Consider the following 16,650-nt stretch of genomic DNA (forward strand, 5'->3'; position numbering starts at 1 on the left):
AGCGGAAATACTGCTCGGGGACCTTGGGTCCTGGGGGCACGGTGTGGGGACCGTGTGAGGTGAGGGCCGGAGTGGGTGACAGTAGGAAGGAGACAGAGGAGTGGCTGTGCTGTGAATTCTGCAGATGGGGGCTGTGTTCTCAGGTGGAGTGCAGAGCATGGGGGACGGCAGGGCACCTGTGTCCGGCCCCCCGGCTCACCATTACTGATCTACTCACCAGCCCAGCGCTGGACTGAGGATAGGGTCATAGAACCACGTGAGACGCTGACCCCCTGTGGGCGGTCTCTGACTGCCTCAGAAGGGAGATGACCACAGCGGGGTGGAAGGAGGCCTCTGGTAGAAACTCAGTTCCTGGGCCTGGTCCTCGACAGCCTCAGGCACACCTGCCGGCTGGACAGAGGGACAAGCCGTCTTTGCTTTCTCGACTTACTAATAGTCTGTGGAGTTTCTCATCATCACTCAAATTTTACTGTTAAGTGAGAGTTCATTGGGCTGGTTTTGGGTGCTTTCTTAGTGGTAAAACTGCATTTTGAAACAAATGCAGTAACCAGTGGTTCCGAAGGTTTTAAGCATAAGGTCTTTATGTGACTCTAAAGTTGATAGACCTCGATAGAAAAATTAACCATTTTGCAGGTAGTTTCGGGGGGTTCACAGAGCTCCTCAAGCGGCATCACTTCAGTAGAGCATTGCCGTTCCCGCAGGTGAGTCCCGAAAACCTCGAGGGAAGCACCCACCGTGAGAAAATGAGCGGGTGAATGCATGGGCGGGCGGTTACCCTCTTCAGCACCGAGCCTGAGGGGCTGACCCCCGGGCGTCCCAAGCAGCACCCGCCCCTGGCTCACTGAATGTCTCCCCGTCCTCCAGAAGTCCAGCTCCCCTGCCGCTTCCCCTGTGCCATCACTGGCCTGAGCCTGGTGCACAGAGCGGTGCGGAGAGCTGCTGCTGCCCCCCAGCCAGCCAGGGCCAGCTCAGCCTCACCCTCCTCGGCCGGTTAGAGTGCACGCCATCTTACTCAGCTACTGGAAAATAATTTGAACCGTGCTTATTGAGCATAAGCTCTAAGCTCAGAATACAGCTGTTTGGTCAGTGATCTATTTCACTTGGCTTTGCACGTGGAGATACTCACTTTGGTTTCCAGTGAGACACCACACCAGTAACCTGGACCCTTCCTTCCTCCAGGGGAGACAGCTGAACTCTGGATAACACAGGCTAAATCAAGGTAGAACCTTTTAAAACGCATTGCTGAGTTGGCATGAAAGGCAAGAAGCCTTGGAGGGAAAAACAAATCGAAAGCTGGTGGAATCCTGAGAAAGTCATGTGCTCAGAAGCCAGCATTCCCTCCAAAGATTTCTTCTCGTCCTGGGAGAAAGGAGGTACAGCCTAGGTCCAGCACATAATGCTGGGACCACAGATGATCACAGCTTCTGTGAGGGGGCAGGAGAGACCCTGCCCACAGGAGGGACAGCAAGGGCCTGTGCCTAGGGTGACCTTGGCAGGGGTGGGGGGCTGTTGATGTGATGTGAAAACCCCCAAACCTAGAAGTCAGTGAGTCGGGCAACACGCAGATCCCCTCTGCGAGCTCACTTCATCCCATGTAACCACTGTACCGTTGTCACACCTGAGAAAATTGATGGTGATTTCTGTGCGCTCAGAAAAATGTCCCAGTTACCTCAAAAATCTCTTTTTGTGTTTGGGGTGTTCAAACCGGATTGAGAACAGTTCACAGATTTATAACAGCGTCTTTCCGGGTCTACCCCGTGATCTGAGCAGGGTAGGAGTTGACAGAGCCGAGGTGAGCTTAACTTCCAAGTCCGTGTCTCAGAGTCTCAGCATTTTTGGACTTGGACGCCTTTCCGTTTAAAAACGGAGAGCCCCAAATAGCATTTGTTTGTGCAGATATTATCTATCAATATTTACTGTGGTGAAATTAAAATGGAGAAATTTAAAGATATTCATTAAATCACTTTTAAAATAACAGCTCATTGCATAACATAGACAGCATATCTCTAAATAAAAAAACTGTTTTCCAAAACAAAACGTTTGGTAAGAAGAGGGGCACCGTTTACATGTTTGCACATCTCTTTAGTGTGGCTTAACGGAGGACATATGTGTTCTTACATCTGCTTCTGTGCTCCGTGTATCTTCATAGGTTGTTTTGGTTGAAGTTTTTGAAGAAAATTGGGCCTCCCACAGATATGTATTTGGAAGAATAGTCTAATAGACTTTTCAGTTTGTTGTGGAAATTCTTCTTTGAGAGAATACACCGGAGTCCCAGTGCTTCTTAATGGTTAGCTGCAGTGTAGAACCTGAAACCGGGTCACTGAGCTGAGCCAGCTCTGTTCCGTCACAGTCCACTGGTGTGGCTCACGCTTCAGGTCGTTTTCTAGCATCAGACGTCGGTCATTTTGAAAACACTGGTTCACCGAGTGAGCTACACAGATCTTGCTGAAGATATTCAGTGTCCTGTTAGGCAACACGATATTCAATATAAAAAATGGCCTTTGTCACCATCCCTGTGACCCTCCTCAGGAAGATCTTTAAATGTGGAGAAGCTTCAAGGCCACAGTGGCAGATGTAAGTTTTCCAAAGTTCTGATGTTTGCTTGAGAGCTCGGATTTTGGGCTTGGCCACAAGTGGGGTCAGTTGTCCCTGAAGCGGCAAGCCCCCTCGCCGTGCACACTTGCCGGCTCACGCTGTGCTCACTCCCTTAGCCTCTCTGGAGACAGCCCCTCCGGCCCTCCTGCCGCCGCAGGGCCACAGACCGTGTCAGGGCGTAGAGAGGTGTCTTCAAACACATGCCTTTCCTGGGAAATGTGCTCGTGTCCTGGGCGTCAAACCAGCCACAGGTTTTCTAATGTTGTACACGCTGAAATAAAGCTGGGACCAAAGTTAGGCCTCAGTTCACCTAGGAAATGCCTTCCCAGGCTGTAAGAATTATGAAATCTGAATTTCCATCTGCAAGGCCAGAAGAATCTTGGGTCTCCAGCTGTTTCTCAAGCTGTGCTGCAGGACTTGACTGTACACACTCGCTCTTTCTTCTTCCAACCCCCAAGCACCTCCCTGCAGGTGAAGTGAGAGGTGAGAGTGGTTTGGGTGGAAGTGCCTAGGCTCAGGCCATCCGGGAGCTTTTTCTTTGGCCTGCGGCTGGGGCGGCACCAAGTCTCCGCCGACCCCCGGGTCTCGTCTCTCGTAGCAGCTGTTGCAGCAGCACCCCCCCCCCCGCACACCCCGTGCCCCCAGGCCCAGGGCATGTTGCTCAGCCTCTGCACACTGTTTCTGGCCTGTGAATGGGGCACGGCAGCACCAAGTTCAGGGTGGCCCACGGGAAGTACTCGCACTACTAGCATGTGTTGTCGTCCCAAGTTGATCTGAGGTTGTGAAACGAGCTTGGGGTCTGCTGTTTCTCTTGCATGACTCACCTGGAAGTATAATTTCAGATTTCATAAAAAATGTCAAACATCTTCCTCATAAATCGGTCTTTACCTTTATTACCTTTAGTTAATGTGAGCCCAAATCCAGAGCTGTGGTCCCACCCTTGCAAGTATTGTAACTCAGTGCCCAGGGTTGCTCACAGGCTGGCGGGCAGGGACTGTTGACTCTGTCCCAGAGATTGACAGGGGAGACCAGGCAGGCCCTCGGCTCTCCTGGACGCCTTCCCTGGACCCTCTGTCATCTGGCTGAGGGCCTAGTCTGGCTGCTGCCTTAGCTCCTTTGTCATGGAGACAAATCATAAATCAGACCGTCGCCAATCCTCTGTCCCCTGGGGACTCGCGGCAGTCAGGGACCTGCTGCGCTAGTCTCTGTGTCCTCGTGCTGGCACAGCGCCTGTGCAGAGTGGTCTCTGCTGAAGTGTGTGACACATGTCCTTTCCTCACTGCCTCGGTGGCTATGTCATTATTACAAGCACGTTCTTAAAATTATGTGCTTGTAATCAGGCCTCATTCCAGGCCTTGGGCCTAGTTTTTCGGTTCCCAGGCCCTGGTCTTCTGCCCCACCCAGCTTTCCTGTATCGTAATTGCTCCGAGAGATGCTGCGTGTGAAACAAGAATGATAAAACTTAGACCTGGGAGGCACTGGTGTTTCGGTTAAACGTGCAGTGAGGACAGGCACTGGGAACGTTGCCAGAGTCAAGGGCTTGAGGCTCCCTGCAGGTGCCACAGATGCCCTCCTGCAGGTGCCATAGATGCCCTCCTGCAGGTGCCATAGATGCCCTCCTGCAGATGCCATAGACGCCCTCCTGCAGGTGCCATAGACGCCCTCCTGCAGGTGCCATAGACGCCCTCCTGCAGGTGCCATAGACGCCCTCCTGAAGATGCCATAGATGCCCTCCTGCAGGTGCCATAGATGCCCTCCTGCAGGTGCCATAGATGCCCTCCTGCAGATGCCATAGATGCCCTCCTGCAGGTGCCATAGATGCCCTCCTGCAGGTACCATAGATGCCCTCCTGCAGTTGCCATAGATGCCCTCCTGCAGATGCCATAGGTGCCCTGCCGAGTCTCTGTGCGGGTCTCGAGTACAGGCAGAGGGCTGCGTGCAACTCGAGAGCAGGTGTGCGTGCATGGTAGGGCAGGAGCACACGTGCTCAGCAGCGTCTTGCAGGTGTGTGCTCACCCTGAGTTGCTCGTTCAGCCCCTCCGTCCACTGGTGATCAGGGCACAGAGCAATGGGATCTCCACGTGTAGATCGTGTCCTGACGTCTCCAGGTGTCATAATTTCAGCTCAGTTGGGCTACACAGTAAATAGGAACAGACCAGTACATGGGGCGGCATGTGTCACCTGTTCAGAGGGGACTGGAGTGTGATGCCCAGTGAAGCCTCTCCAGACCGTCCGTCACTCAGGTGAGGAATGTTTCCCCAGGTGCGAGGTGATGCGCCACGAGTAGTGTACGTGTGACTGACAGATGGACGTGTGGGTTCACACACGCGTGGTTGCGGCCAGAGCTGTTGAATATGAACGCTGCACGTGGGGAGGTCGTGGCGCTGTCTGCCCCGGTCACCCTGTCCTCTCTGGAGGTCACTCGCTGTGATGGCCAGAATGCTTCCAAATGTTCAAAAGTTGTTGTCGAAAGTAACTGATGAGGTTGCCCATGTTTAGCAGGGAAAGAAAGAGCTGACCTTCCCCGCATTGTCACTAGCAGGGAAGTTACTGTGTCTGTCAGAACGGGAGACTTCTCGAGACAGGTGCGGAAGTGCTTGTCCTTCGGCATCAGAGGATTTGTGTGCGTTTACTCAAGTTGTTTGAGAGGTAGGGCTTGCAGTACGTTTGGGAGGCATGGCTATGAGAAGTGGCTGCTGGCCGTGTACGCTGGTTTCTCTCTTCTGTCCCCTCATTGTGTGCATCTCGCCACCCCTTTGTTTTGTGTCGAGTCATTTGGAAGGGAGGCTGGATGCACAGGGAGTAGCAGCCCCTCATGAGCAGAATGTTCTGGGCCTGGACAGAGGATGTGGGTTTGGGGGCGGGGGGAGAAACCCTTCTGGGAATTTTTTAGTCTTTGATTGGATGTATCTTCTGTGTATCTATCTCACTAGGAAAATGAACACTTGAAAAAGTTCCAGGTTACGTGGGAGCTGCACAATAAGCACCTCTTTGAAGATCTGGTCTTTTCGGAGCCACTTCTCCAGAGCAGCCTGCCGGCACTGGTGTCGCAGATCAGGTACTCGGTCTTCACCTGCATGTGTCCTGCTGGCGTGACGGCGTGCTCCTGTCCCTGGGGTGCAGCAGGTGCGCACCTGAATGCCACTGCAGGGGCAGTTCTTGCCAGAAAATTACCGGGCTTAGGGGAAAATACAGTTTGGTTGAAAGCTCAAAACCCAAAGAGTAATACGATTGAACTTTAAAATAATAAACCCAGTATCATTGCTACTAAGGTTTAGCATCACAGATTTCTCCTGAATAAGGAAAAGCTGCGGTAAACATAGCAGTTCACTTGACAAGTCCCAGGCTTTGCCAGGTGGCTGTGGTGTGGTCTGTGCTGGGGCACTTGGGGGGCCGGGGGAGGGCTGGTGGTGTTAAGGGGCTCTGGGGCGCTAGGGGAGGTATTAGACACGCTGTCAGGTCTCTCAAGCATTCGCTCCACATCGTGGCCCATGGCTTGGGTTCTTCTTACTGCTGTAGAGCTTCCGTGGGGCTTCATCAGGTGTGCCAAGCCCGGAGTCCCAAGTATAGCCTCAGGTCGCTTGCCCTGGTGAGGGGGAAGGGGAAAGTGCAGCCGGGGGTGTTTGCTCCGAGGTGGCTTGACAAATTGGGCCCCTCCTTGGATCTGCTGTCCCTGTGCTAGAGCGCCAGGTGTGAGCTACCTCAGCCCTGCAGCGGGTCATTTTGTTCCTCATCTGCTTACCATCTGTGAACAGATTCCCAGGCTGTAGACGCATCATAGAACAGCACAGACTGTAGTCATCTTGGTTTAAAGGTCCACACCAAAATATGGTTGGGCCAGATTCGCAAAGAAGGGGAATTATTTTTACGTCAATATATTATTGTTGTAGTTAACTTACACAATAGTCACCTATTTTTTTTTTCTCTTGAAATCCATGTTTCAATCCAGTCTTTGTTTCCTGTATTCCTAACTCCTATTTGAGGGGTCCTAGCTATTCCCACTTCTCACCCTTACCTCCAGAGCAAGAATAACCTTAAAAGCAGCTGGGGAAGGAGGACTGGGGCCAAGGTGGTCAGGACAAAGAGTTACTGGTGTGGCCCGCACCCTGCTTCCAGCAGCTCCCGCACCACTCCGACAGCGCCGTTAGGTTCCATGGTGGGTGCACAGAGACATGCGTGTCCTGTACGAGTGTCCATGTCTCCATGAGACGTGAGCGACCCTCATGGAGATTGTGCCCAGTTACGATGCTCAAATCCAGCAAGAGCACTTCTTATAAAAAGACGTGCATCTTGTGTGTGCGTGGGGGGGGGGTGGGGGTGGGGGTCCTTATAGCAGCATTCCAGGGTATTTAGCCTTGTTTTTTCTTTTTCTGGTGAGCCAGGGAGTTTGATGGGCCTCTCATCAAACCATGGGTGGGTGGCAGAAACCTGAAACGTGTTGTAGAACCCCACTTTTTCCTGTGCCCTGGCTCTGGATTTCTCATCTTGTTCGTTGTGAATGGTGGTCAGTCTCCAAAGATCAGCAGTGGTTTAGAGTCTTCAGTGTTAATCCTGGGGCCAAGCTGCAGAGTTGCTCCCAGGAGCGGGTGAGGGACAGGGTGCATAGAGATGGGGATGGAAGCTGGGGAGAAGGCAAGCAGGGCGTTCCCCAGGAGTCTGGGGCGCCAGAAGGAGCCATTCCTTCAAGTTCCCCAGGGGACACCTTTGTTGGACCCAAGAACAATTCAGATTTGAACTTCTAGTTTACAGATACCTAGTTAACAACTCCTAAAAATTTTGTGACAACTTATATACAAACACTACCCCCTAAAGTGATAACTGTGTCCGTGGCACACAAAATCCATAGTTGTGAGTATCGTAACACTGACACTTTGTCTCTGGGCCTGCATTTTGTTTAACTTTATTATAAAGTAAAATACAGATACAGAAAACTACACAAAATAAATGTAAGCTGAATGGATTGATAGCAGGTGAACATCCCTTAGCCCCAACCCAGCGTGCTCACCTAGAAGCAAGTCCGTCTGCATGCCCCACCGGGCCCAGGAGCCTCGCCCAGAGCTGTCACTCAGTTGTCTTGCACAGCGATCCTGTCATTCCCTTTCTTTATTCTCTCTCTTTTTGTTTTTTTTGGCCACACTGTCCGGCATGCGGGATCTTAGCTTCCCGACCAGGGATCAAACGTGTGCTCCCTGCAGTGGAAGCGTGGAGTCTTAGACCACTGGACCGCCAGGGAAGTCCCCCGTTCTTTATTCTCTTATTACTCATGTGCATTTCCATAGTCTTGCCTGATTTTTATTTGCTGTCGTTTTTTTTTTCTCTTTTTTTAAATACAAATGATCTACCCAAAGGTTGACTTCATTCAAGGAACTGACTTAATTTAGGAAAGTTATGTCTCTCTGCTTTTTAACAGCTTTATTGAGATAGAATTCACACACCATATAGTTCACTAGTTTAAAGTGTACAATTCAGTAGCATTAATTACATTTATAACATTGGGCAACTGTCACCACTATTTCCAAAACTTGGATGTCACCCCAGATGGAGACTGTGTCACCGTTAAACACTGACCCCCACTCCTGGCCCCTTTTTCTCCCTGCCTTTTGAGATGCTTTAACATGCAGGCCCCACCCCTATCCACTTTCCCTCACAACTTACCCATTAAGGAACCAGCTCCGTTTGTCGTGTAGCGATGCCAGGGTCTGGTTCCTCCAGCAGGCCACTCACTGTCTGTGCTGCCTGAGAGTTCGTGTGAAACCAGAAGCTCTGTCCGAGTCTGCTTCCATCCCTCTGGCAAGACCAGGAGCCCCGTTGTCTCTCCTTATTTGTTGTGGTGGTTTTAGTAGCTATTGCCCAATTTGGTCTTTATTTTAAGTATATTGATATATTCATTGTTAGGGGAATGTTTAATTAGGCTTGTAAGTAAACGTACCTGAACTGATTTTATCTCATTTTCCTTATCACTTATTGTTTCACATAGACAATATTCATAATAGATATTACCAGCTGTTAACTGTCATGTGTTTGCAGAGTGAATATGTAGGTAGTAACCTGTCTGCTGACCCATTGATGCTGTTGACCCTGAGGACACTTTCTGCAGTCTAGCAGCTCCCTGTTTCCTCTCTGGACTCCAGCCCTGTGCCTACAGCTTGTGCTCTGAGTGCCCCACCACAGAAGTCCCAGGACCCCCGGCTGCTTTGCCCTCCACTGGCTCTAAGTAGAGTCTGCGCGTAGGACAGGAGGGGAGCGGTTCTCACCTCAGGCAGGAGCGGGGGAGAGCATGAGTCCCCTCCGCCTCCACCCCAGTCTTCTGGGTGGCCTAACGGGCAAGGTGGGGTTTGCACGAAGAGTGGAAATCAGCTTGTGACAAGCAGGGTTGCAGAGGCAGGGGTTGAGGAGAAGACCGCTGCCTCGTGGGCTGCCGTGCTCTCAGGCCTGGAGGCACCCACGTGCTGGGTGGAGCCAGGGGGGCCTCGAGAGGCCCTGGATTCTGGGTCTTGAGGACTTCTGTTTCCTGGGGACAGCCTCGGTGTCTGAGCCAGCCCCATCACCACGTGGGTCGCGTCGTGCCCTTTCCTGGCTCTGGGCTTTCCTGCACAGCTTTTCAGTGACCTTGTTTTCCGCGTGCTCCCTCCTTGAAGTGATGGAGCCGGTGTAGACGGCTTCGGCAAGAATGAGTCCATTCGCACGACGTGCGTCTTTGTGCAGTGGTCACCAGGGTGGAAAGGAAGGTGTCTGCACCCATGGAAAAGTTCTTGTTTTTAAATCGCTGTTGTTTATTTTCATTATAAAATTATTAGATTGTCATTGCAATACAATTCTGAAAGCAAAGGAAACCCTGAAGAGGTAGGTAAGGTAGGTACCATAAACAACTGGGTGCTGCTTCCAGATTTTTTCCAGTGTCCACGCCTCCCACACATGTGCATCTTTACACGTGGTGACGTAGTCCTTTCCTCACTTAACATGGGAGCATCTCCATTTCAGAACATGTGTCTGTAAATGCATGTGTGTCTGAGTCTGAGTGTGAGCGCATAGGTGTAACTTAGTGTGTGGTTAGAAGGCGTGTCTGGTGTGGTATCACTGATCCCAGCGGGTCACTTCCAGTTCTTTCGTGTGAACAGCAGCGATTATTAAGCCCGCGCGTCATCTTTGTGCTCGTCAGCGATTATAAACGTGGCCTTTGATTTTGAAATTCTGTGTTATGAGGTCTTTATCACCATTGCTTTGGTTCAAATGTTGACACGTTTAGGTATTAGGAAAAGGAACGGTGTCTGAAGATAACCTGCCTGTGAGCCTGCACCCCTCCCCCACTCTCCTTCTCTCCCCTGCCACCCTCCTCTTGAGAAGCCCAGGTGTTTACCTCTATTTGTGACTTTTGTTTTCTGTTTAGTTTCTCGTCTGCCATCTTACCATCTTTCTTAGCAAGATACACAGAGTAAATGAAACTATGATTATATTTTTTATTGAACTGAATTTCCTGTTTTACTTGATTTGAAAACCAGGTCCAAATTTTGTATTTCTCATTAAATGTTTTGTTCTCTCTGTGTCAGTGAATCTCAGTAGGGAAAAACAGTTTACGACCCCACATCCAGTGAACTGAATCTCTGGCCCTTAGTCTTTGTAGAACAGCGTGACTCACCACTCATTTTTTTCTTAGGAGCTGTTGCTTCCTGGAGCGTCTTCTCTAGGCCAGACTCTGTCGTGGGTGCCTGGGCTGTGTGCTTAACTCATCCCGCACAGCAGCCTCGTGGGGTGTGTGGTGGTGCCCCACTTGCCACCTCGGGAGGGGAGATGATGGCCAGGGTGCTGAAAGGCCTCTCTCCCCAGGCTGGGGACCACGACGCACGACACCTGCAACGAGGACACGTACAGCACCCTGCTGCAGCGGTACCAGCGCTCCGAGGAGGAGCTGCGCGGGGTGGCCGAGGAGTGGCTGGAGTGCCAGAAGAGGATCGACGCCTACGTGGACGAGCAGGTGGGTGTGCACCGCTGGGACGGCCGCAAGGAGCCCGCCGCGAGGCGCCACGTGCCCAGGGGAGGGGTGCGAGCGGGGGCTCCCAGCTGCTGTTGCTCCGGAGGGGACGCCCAGCCATGCCCGCAGGGTCAGCTGCTGGTCAGGTCCCTGCTGGCCTGGGTACAGCCACGGTCACGGGCACAGGCTGCTGCCCAGACTCGGTGCTGCCGGCGGGGGCCTCTGAGGCCTTTGGAAACGGCTGAACCTTGCTGTGTCAGGACCCGTTTACTGAACACTGGCCACACGTGAGCTTCAGAGCCCATTCTCCCCCCGTCCCTAAGCATGTCGAGCGGGAGTGCAGACACGAACACACACGGCTGTGCTGGGCAGGTGGTCTGCAGGGGTGGAGGAGGGTGGAAGGCAGGCGCTGCTGTGGGGATGGGGCCCACGGGCAGGGCTTCCAGCCGGCATCCCGGCCGGCCAGCCCGCCTTTCTAAAACCCCCAGGAGGGTTGGGCAGGGGAGGCGTTCAGCATGGATCTTTTCCAGGGTACTGCAGGGTGTGAGGAGTAATAAGGGAACAGTGACAGCTCCGTGTTGTACTTTTGAGGCTGTAGGAAAACAGAACCTTGGTTCTGGCGTAAGGCGGGTGCTGGTGCAGTCTGCCTGGGATCCTGGGTGCCGCCTGGCCGCTGGCTCTGACGCTTCGTCTCGGCGTTGCCACCTGAGCGTGGTGAGGGATTGGGAAGAAGGAAGGGACAGGCGTGTGCCCACGTCACTGTTCGTTCCAGCCTCACTCCGTGTTTCGTGTGGCAGTTCTCCCTCTGCAGCCTCAGGGACCGTTACTCTAAGTAGTCTCTCATTCAGAAGCTAGGGGAGCGGTTCCGACCATATTCTCCCGCGTGATCCTGGCCTTCCCCTCTGTCAGGTGCGCCTTGGCAACGCGACAACTCGGCGCTGTTGAGCTGAGCTTGTCTTGGGCAGGTGGCTCCGCCGGCGCCATGCGCTTGGCCTCTTCCACAGTTGCTGCACGTGTAGCACGTGGCCTCGGGAGCCACTCTGTGCCTGGCCCACGCTCCCCGCTGTCCTGGGGCCCCCGGGGCACTCGAATTCTCCAGCTGTGGCTCGTTGCTGACCACTGACGCCTCAGCTTCGGCCGCTGTGGGGGCAGGGCTGGCCCCAGGTTGCGTGACTCGCCTGAGGCTGGCAAATGTAGGCACGGGGTCAGGGAGCCGTGCATCTTCCACCTGTGCATCCTCCACCTGGACCTGCAGCCAGCTCGGCCCCTGAGGCCTGTGCAGCCAGGCGGCCGGCAGCTGAGTCACTCCGAGGCAGGGGAGCAGACAGCTCCCTCCCCCCTGCCGCCTGCGCGTGCACCAGCCCGTTTGCAGGAGTTTGCTGTCCGGGCAGCAGAGGGCACAGGCGCCCGGAGGGGAGACTGCTGCAGGGGACGGGGGCTGTTGCCTGTTCCTCGGGGTGTTCTGGACTCAGGTCCTGCGGAGGACCCTGAGGGGCATTTGGCGCCAGGCCCTGCCCCAGATTGGTTGTGAGCCTCATTCAAGCCTTTCCCCTCCCTGGGCCTTACTTAGTCTCCCACTTGTGAAATGACAGAATCAGATTAGATGACATTTTGGTTCTGTTTGAGCCTTTGTATTGTATAATTCTGAATCAGTTTTGTGTGTGTGTGGTTACTAAAAAGCAGGACCGCAGTAAACAGTCCCTTGTGTTCTGAATTGAGCTGCACCGAGCCGGTTACTGGGTTACCTTTAGAGGAAACCCCACATCAGTTAAGTGTGGTGGTTTATCCAGAGTACAGAGGAGAGGGGAGAATTGGGAGCCCTGGTTTCCCGGGACGTTGGGGCATCAGTTCTCTGTGCAGGAGGGACCTTCAGAAAAAAGTCAAAGACTAGACGCCAGCCTCTCGCTGGCTGAACTCTCGTCGTCGGGGTCCAAGCTGACGATAGAAGAAATTTGATGAGCCATTCTTGCTTTAAAAGAACGAGTGATGTGCGAAGGCTTCTCAGGGAGAGAGACGTGTGAGAAACAGGAGCTGGTCTGGGCTGCTTTGTGGGAACTCACGAGGTTACGCCACCTGCTAAGTCTCTGTCCTGCCGTCTCGGCTTACAGGAAGGGTGGATTGCATCAGGTCACGGAACCCCTGTCCCCAACATCAGGCTGAAGAAAATACCCCCTGTCCAGCCGACTGAGGATGAGTCTGTCCTCACCAAGGGTTGCTGCTTACACTGGCCTCAGTTTGTCTTCAGGGTCCCTGGACTAGGAGAGGAGGGAGGACACCCTAGAACCTCACAAGCCATGTGCCGCGTCCCCTGAGAACCTTCTGGGTCCATGTGGGCAATAAACTGCTGCAAGGACAACAGCAGACAGTCCGTCCAGACGGCACCCCCATCAGTGTTTGCTGTGGGCCTGGACAGTGACATTGGCAGCTCTGCCTTGGGCCCCTCTGCCACCCCGTTAGTATCTACAGTAGTAACAGACGTGTAGAGAGAAGCTGGGTCCTGGCGAATCAACTGGAGGGCGGATCAGATGCTGAAACGTTGATGGGCAGCAGTAAACAGACTGTCACTTGGAAGCCTGTGCTGGGGAGGGTCCTAGACAGAGTTCTGGAGTCCAGATGTGAGGGCTGCGCTGTCTGTCCTCAAGGCATCTACGAACAGGCCAGACCCCAACAGGAAATGGCAGTGCAGCCTCAGGAACTTGGGGCAGACCCTGTCCTCAGTGCTGTGAGGAGGTCTGGAGAGAGAGGCCTCCAGCCCAGCGATTGAAGTCTGACCCCAGGGAGAAACACAGGAAGACAGAGCTGCCCCCTCCCTGTGAGAGGAGACGTGCAGAAGTGAATTGACAGCAGTCTTTTTTTTTTAATTATTTATTTTAATATTTATTTATTTGGCTGCACTGGGTCTTAGTTGCAGCAGGCGGGCTCCTTAGTTGCGGCTCTCTGGCTCCTTAGTTGTGGTATGTGGGCTCCTTAGTTGTGGCATGTAAACTCTTAGTTGCGGCACGCATGTGGGATCATCTAGTTCCCTGATCAGGGGTCGAACCCGGGCCCCCTGCATTGGGAGCGTGGAGTCTTAACCACTGCACCACCAGGGGAGTCCTGACATCGGAATCTTAGATGTGGCTGGAGTAGGTGACCTGTGAGGTCCCCTGCATCTCTGGCCCTGACAGTGGGGCTTGTTGAACTTTGTGTTTGGTGCTGAGCACTACTCGGGGAGTTTGCAGAGTTGCATAGTGGCAGTGGGGAGACGCTCATTCGTGAGTACAAGTGCAAACGAAGGCCTGCGGGCATGTAAGCAGCGCTGGTCCTTGTGTCGAGCAGGGGCTCGCCGTCTGCCGCAGAGGAGCCTTCCGTCTGGAGTTGATCTGAAGGGGCTTCCACTGCAGCTGGTGGTTCCTTCTGCAGAGATTGGTGCCATGCGCTAGAGTGGGGGTCTGATTTATCCCTGACTTTTCCATCATGCTGTGTCAGTGTAAGCTTCTGATGACAATCAATAACTTGTGATCTTATTTAGATGATTTCAGAAAAACGGTGTAACTAAAATGATAATTCAGGTGAAGAGAAAGAAGATAAATGGTGGCTTGCTGTGCAGTGTGCTAAGCACTGTGCTAAGCAGTAACCTCCTTGCTGCGAGGAATATAATAATCAGGAATATAATGCACAGTGTTATCACTGCTATTGTGATAAAATGGGGGGGTGTAAAAATAGCAACATACATGTTGTTTCTAAAAGGAAAATATGGTCTTAAAAAGTAAGACTGAAAGCGAATTTGTTTCTTTAAAAATACTTGTTCTTATAGCTATAAATGTTTACATTAAAAAAGAAAGATCTCGAATCAACAACCTAACTTTGCAACTTGTAGAAAGAAAAAAAAGATAAACTAAATCCAAAGCTAGCAGGAGGAAGGAAATAATAAAGATTAGAGCAGAGGTAAACAAAGACAGAGAATAGAAAAACAGAAGAGAGAATCAGTGAAACCAGAAGTTGGTTCTTCAAGAAGAACAGCAAAATTGGCAGACCTTTAGCTTATGGACTAAGAGAAAAAGAAAAAAGACAAATTACTAAAATCGGAAATGAAGTAGGGACATTACTACCAGTCCTACAGAAATGAAAAGAATTACCAGAGAGTACTATGAACCATTGTACACCAACAAATTGGATAACCTAGATGAAATGGACAAATTCCTAGAAACAAAGAACCAACCAAGACAAAATTATGAAGAAATAGAGGATCTGAATAGTTACTAGTAACTAGTAACTTATAACTAGTAAGGAGATTGAATCAGTAATCAAAAATCTCCCAACAAAGAAAAGTTCAGGACCCAATGGCTTCAAAGGTGAATTCTAGCAAACATTTAAAGAAGAATTAATACCCATCCTTCTCAGACTTTTCCAGAAAACTGAAGGGGAGGGAACACTTCCTAACTCATTCTATGAGGCCAGCCTAAGTCTGATACCAAAGCCAAAGACACTACAAGAAAAGAAAACGACGGACCAGTGAGTGTCCTTTATGAATATTGATGCAGAAATCCTTAACAAAATACTAGCAAACAGAATTCAGCATATTTAAAGGATTATACACCATGATCAAGTAGGACTTATTCCTGGAATGCAAAGGTGTTTCAAGGTATGAAAATTGATTAATATAACATACCACATCAACAAGGAAAAACCACATGATCATCTTAGTTGATGCAGCAAAAAGCATTTGACAAAATTCACCATCGTTCATGATTAAAAACACTCAACAAAATGGGAATAGAAGGAAACTACCTCCATATAATAAAAGCCACAAGTATAAAAAACCTATAGCAAACATCATCCTCAATAATGAAAGATTAAAGTCCAAAAGGGAGGGGATATCTGTATATGTATGGCTGATTCATTTTGTTGTGCAGTGGAGGCTAACACAACATTGTAAAGCAACCATACTCCAATAAAAATTAATTTTAAAAGAAGTGAAAGTTTAAAAGAAAGCCTTTAATCCTCTGAGATCCGGAACAAGGCAAGGATGCTTGCTTTCACCACTTCTATTCAACATAGTACTAGAAAATCTAGCCACAGCAGTTAGGCAAGAAAAAGATATAAAAGGCATTTAAATTGGAAAGGAAGAGTAAAACGGTCTCTGCAAATGATGTGATCTTATATGTAGAAAATCCTAACGACTCTGCAAAAAAAAAAAACTGTTAGAATTTAAAAACTGTAAGTGAATTCAGCAAAGTAGCAGGATACAGAGTGCACACACAAAAATTAGTTGCATTTGTACAAACAAACAGTGAACAATCTGAAAAGGAAATTATGAAAACAGTTTTATTTACAGTGGCATTGAAAAGAGTAAAATACTTAGGAATTAACTTACTCAAGGAGGTGGAGGACTTGTACAGTGAGAACTACAAAACGTTGCTGAAAGAAAATAAAGAGGGCACCAATAAATGGAGGCACACTCCTGTGTTCCGGGATTGGACACCTTAACACTGTGGGAACGCCAGCAGCACCCAAAGTGGCCTACACATTCAGTGCAGTCTCTGTCAGAACCCCAGCGATGTTTTTTGAAGAATAGAGAAACCCACCCTAAAATTCATACGGCATCTCAAGGAACTCAGAATTGCCAGAACAGTCTTGGGGAAAAAAAGCGCAAAACTGGAGGCTCACACTTTTGATTTGAAAGCTTACTACAAAGCCACAGTGATCAAAGCGGCATGGTATTGGCATAAAGACAGGCATACAGACCAGTGGATAACAGTAGAAAGCCCAGAAACAAACCCTTGCGTATATGGTCAGGTGATTTTTGACAAGGGTGCCAAGACCCTTCGATGGGGAAAAGACAGTCTTTTCAACAAATGGTGCTGGGAAAATTGGGTATCCACCTGCAAAAGAATGAAGTTGTACCCTTATCTAATACCATATGGAAAAGGGAACTCAAAGTGAATCAGGGACCTGCGTGGAAGACCTAAAAACGTGGAAGAACCTTAAACACATTACTCTAAGTGAAATAAGCCAGACACACAAAAAGACATCCTGTCTGATCCCACTCACCTGAGGTCCTTAGAGTAGGCAAATCCATAGAGACAGAGAGTAGGAGGGTGGGT

The 16,650-nt window shown here is 50.7% G+C and overlaps 1 protein-coding gene across 6 annotated transcripts in view; it reads left to right on the top strand.

The window, feature by feature from the left end:
* The window catches only part of FAM193A (family with sequence similarity 193 member A), a 173,445-nt gene that overhangs the window by 102,547 nt on the left and 54,248 nt on the right, over nucleotides 1-16,650 (top strand). For all 6 annotated transcript variants that reach the window (XM_067734896.1, XM_067734897.1, XM_067734892.1 and 3 more), the window contains exons 6-7: nucleotides 5,529-5,653; nucleotides 10,420-10,567. In XM_067734896.1, the coding sequence (XP_067590997.1) occupies nucleotides 5,529-5,653; nucleotides 10,420-10,567 (273 nt within the window). The remainder of the gene's footprint in view (nucleotides 1-5,528; nucleotides 5,654-10,419; nucleotides 10,568-16,650) is intronic.

This window comes from Pseudorca crassidens, chromosome 4, assembly GCF_039906515.1.
Source record: "Pseudorca crassidens isolate mPseCra1 chromosome 4, mPseCra1.hap1, whole genome shotgun sequence".
NCBI lineage: Eukaryota > Metazoa > Chordata > Mammalia > Artiodactyla > Delphinidae > Pseudorca > Pseudorca crassidens.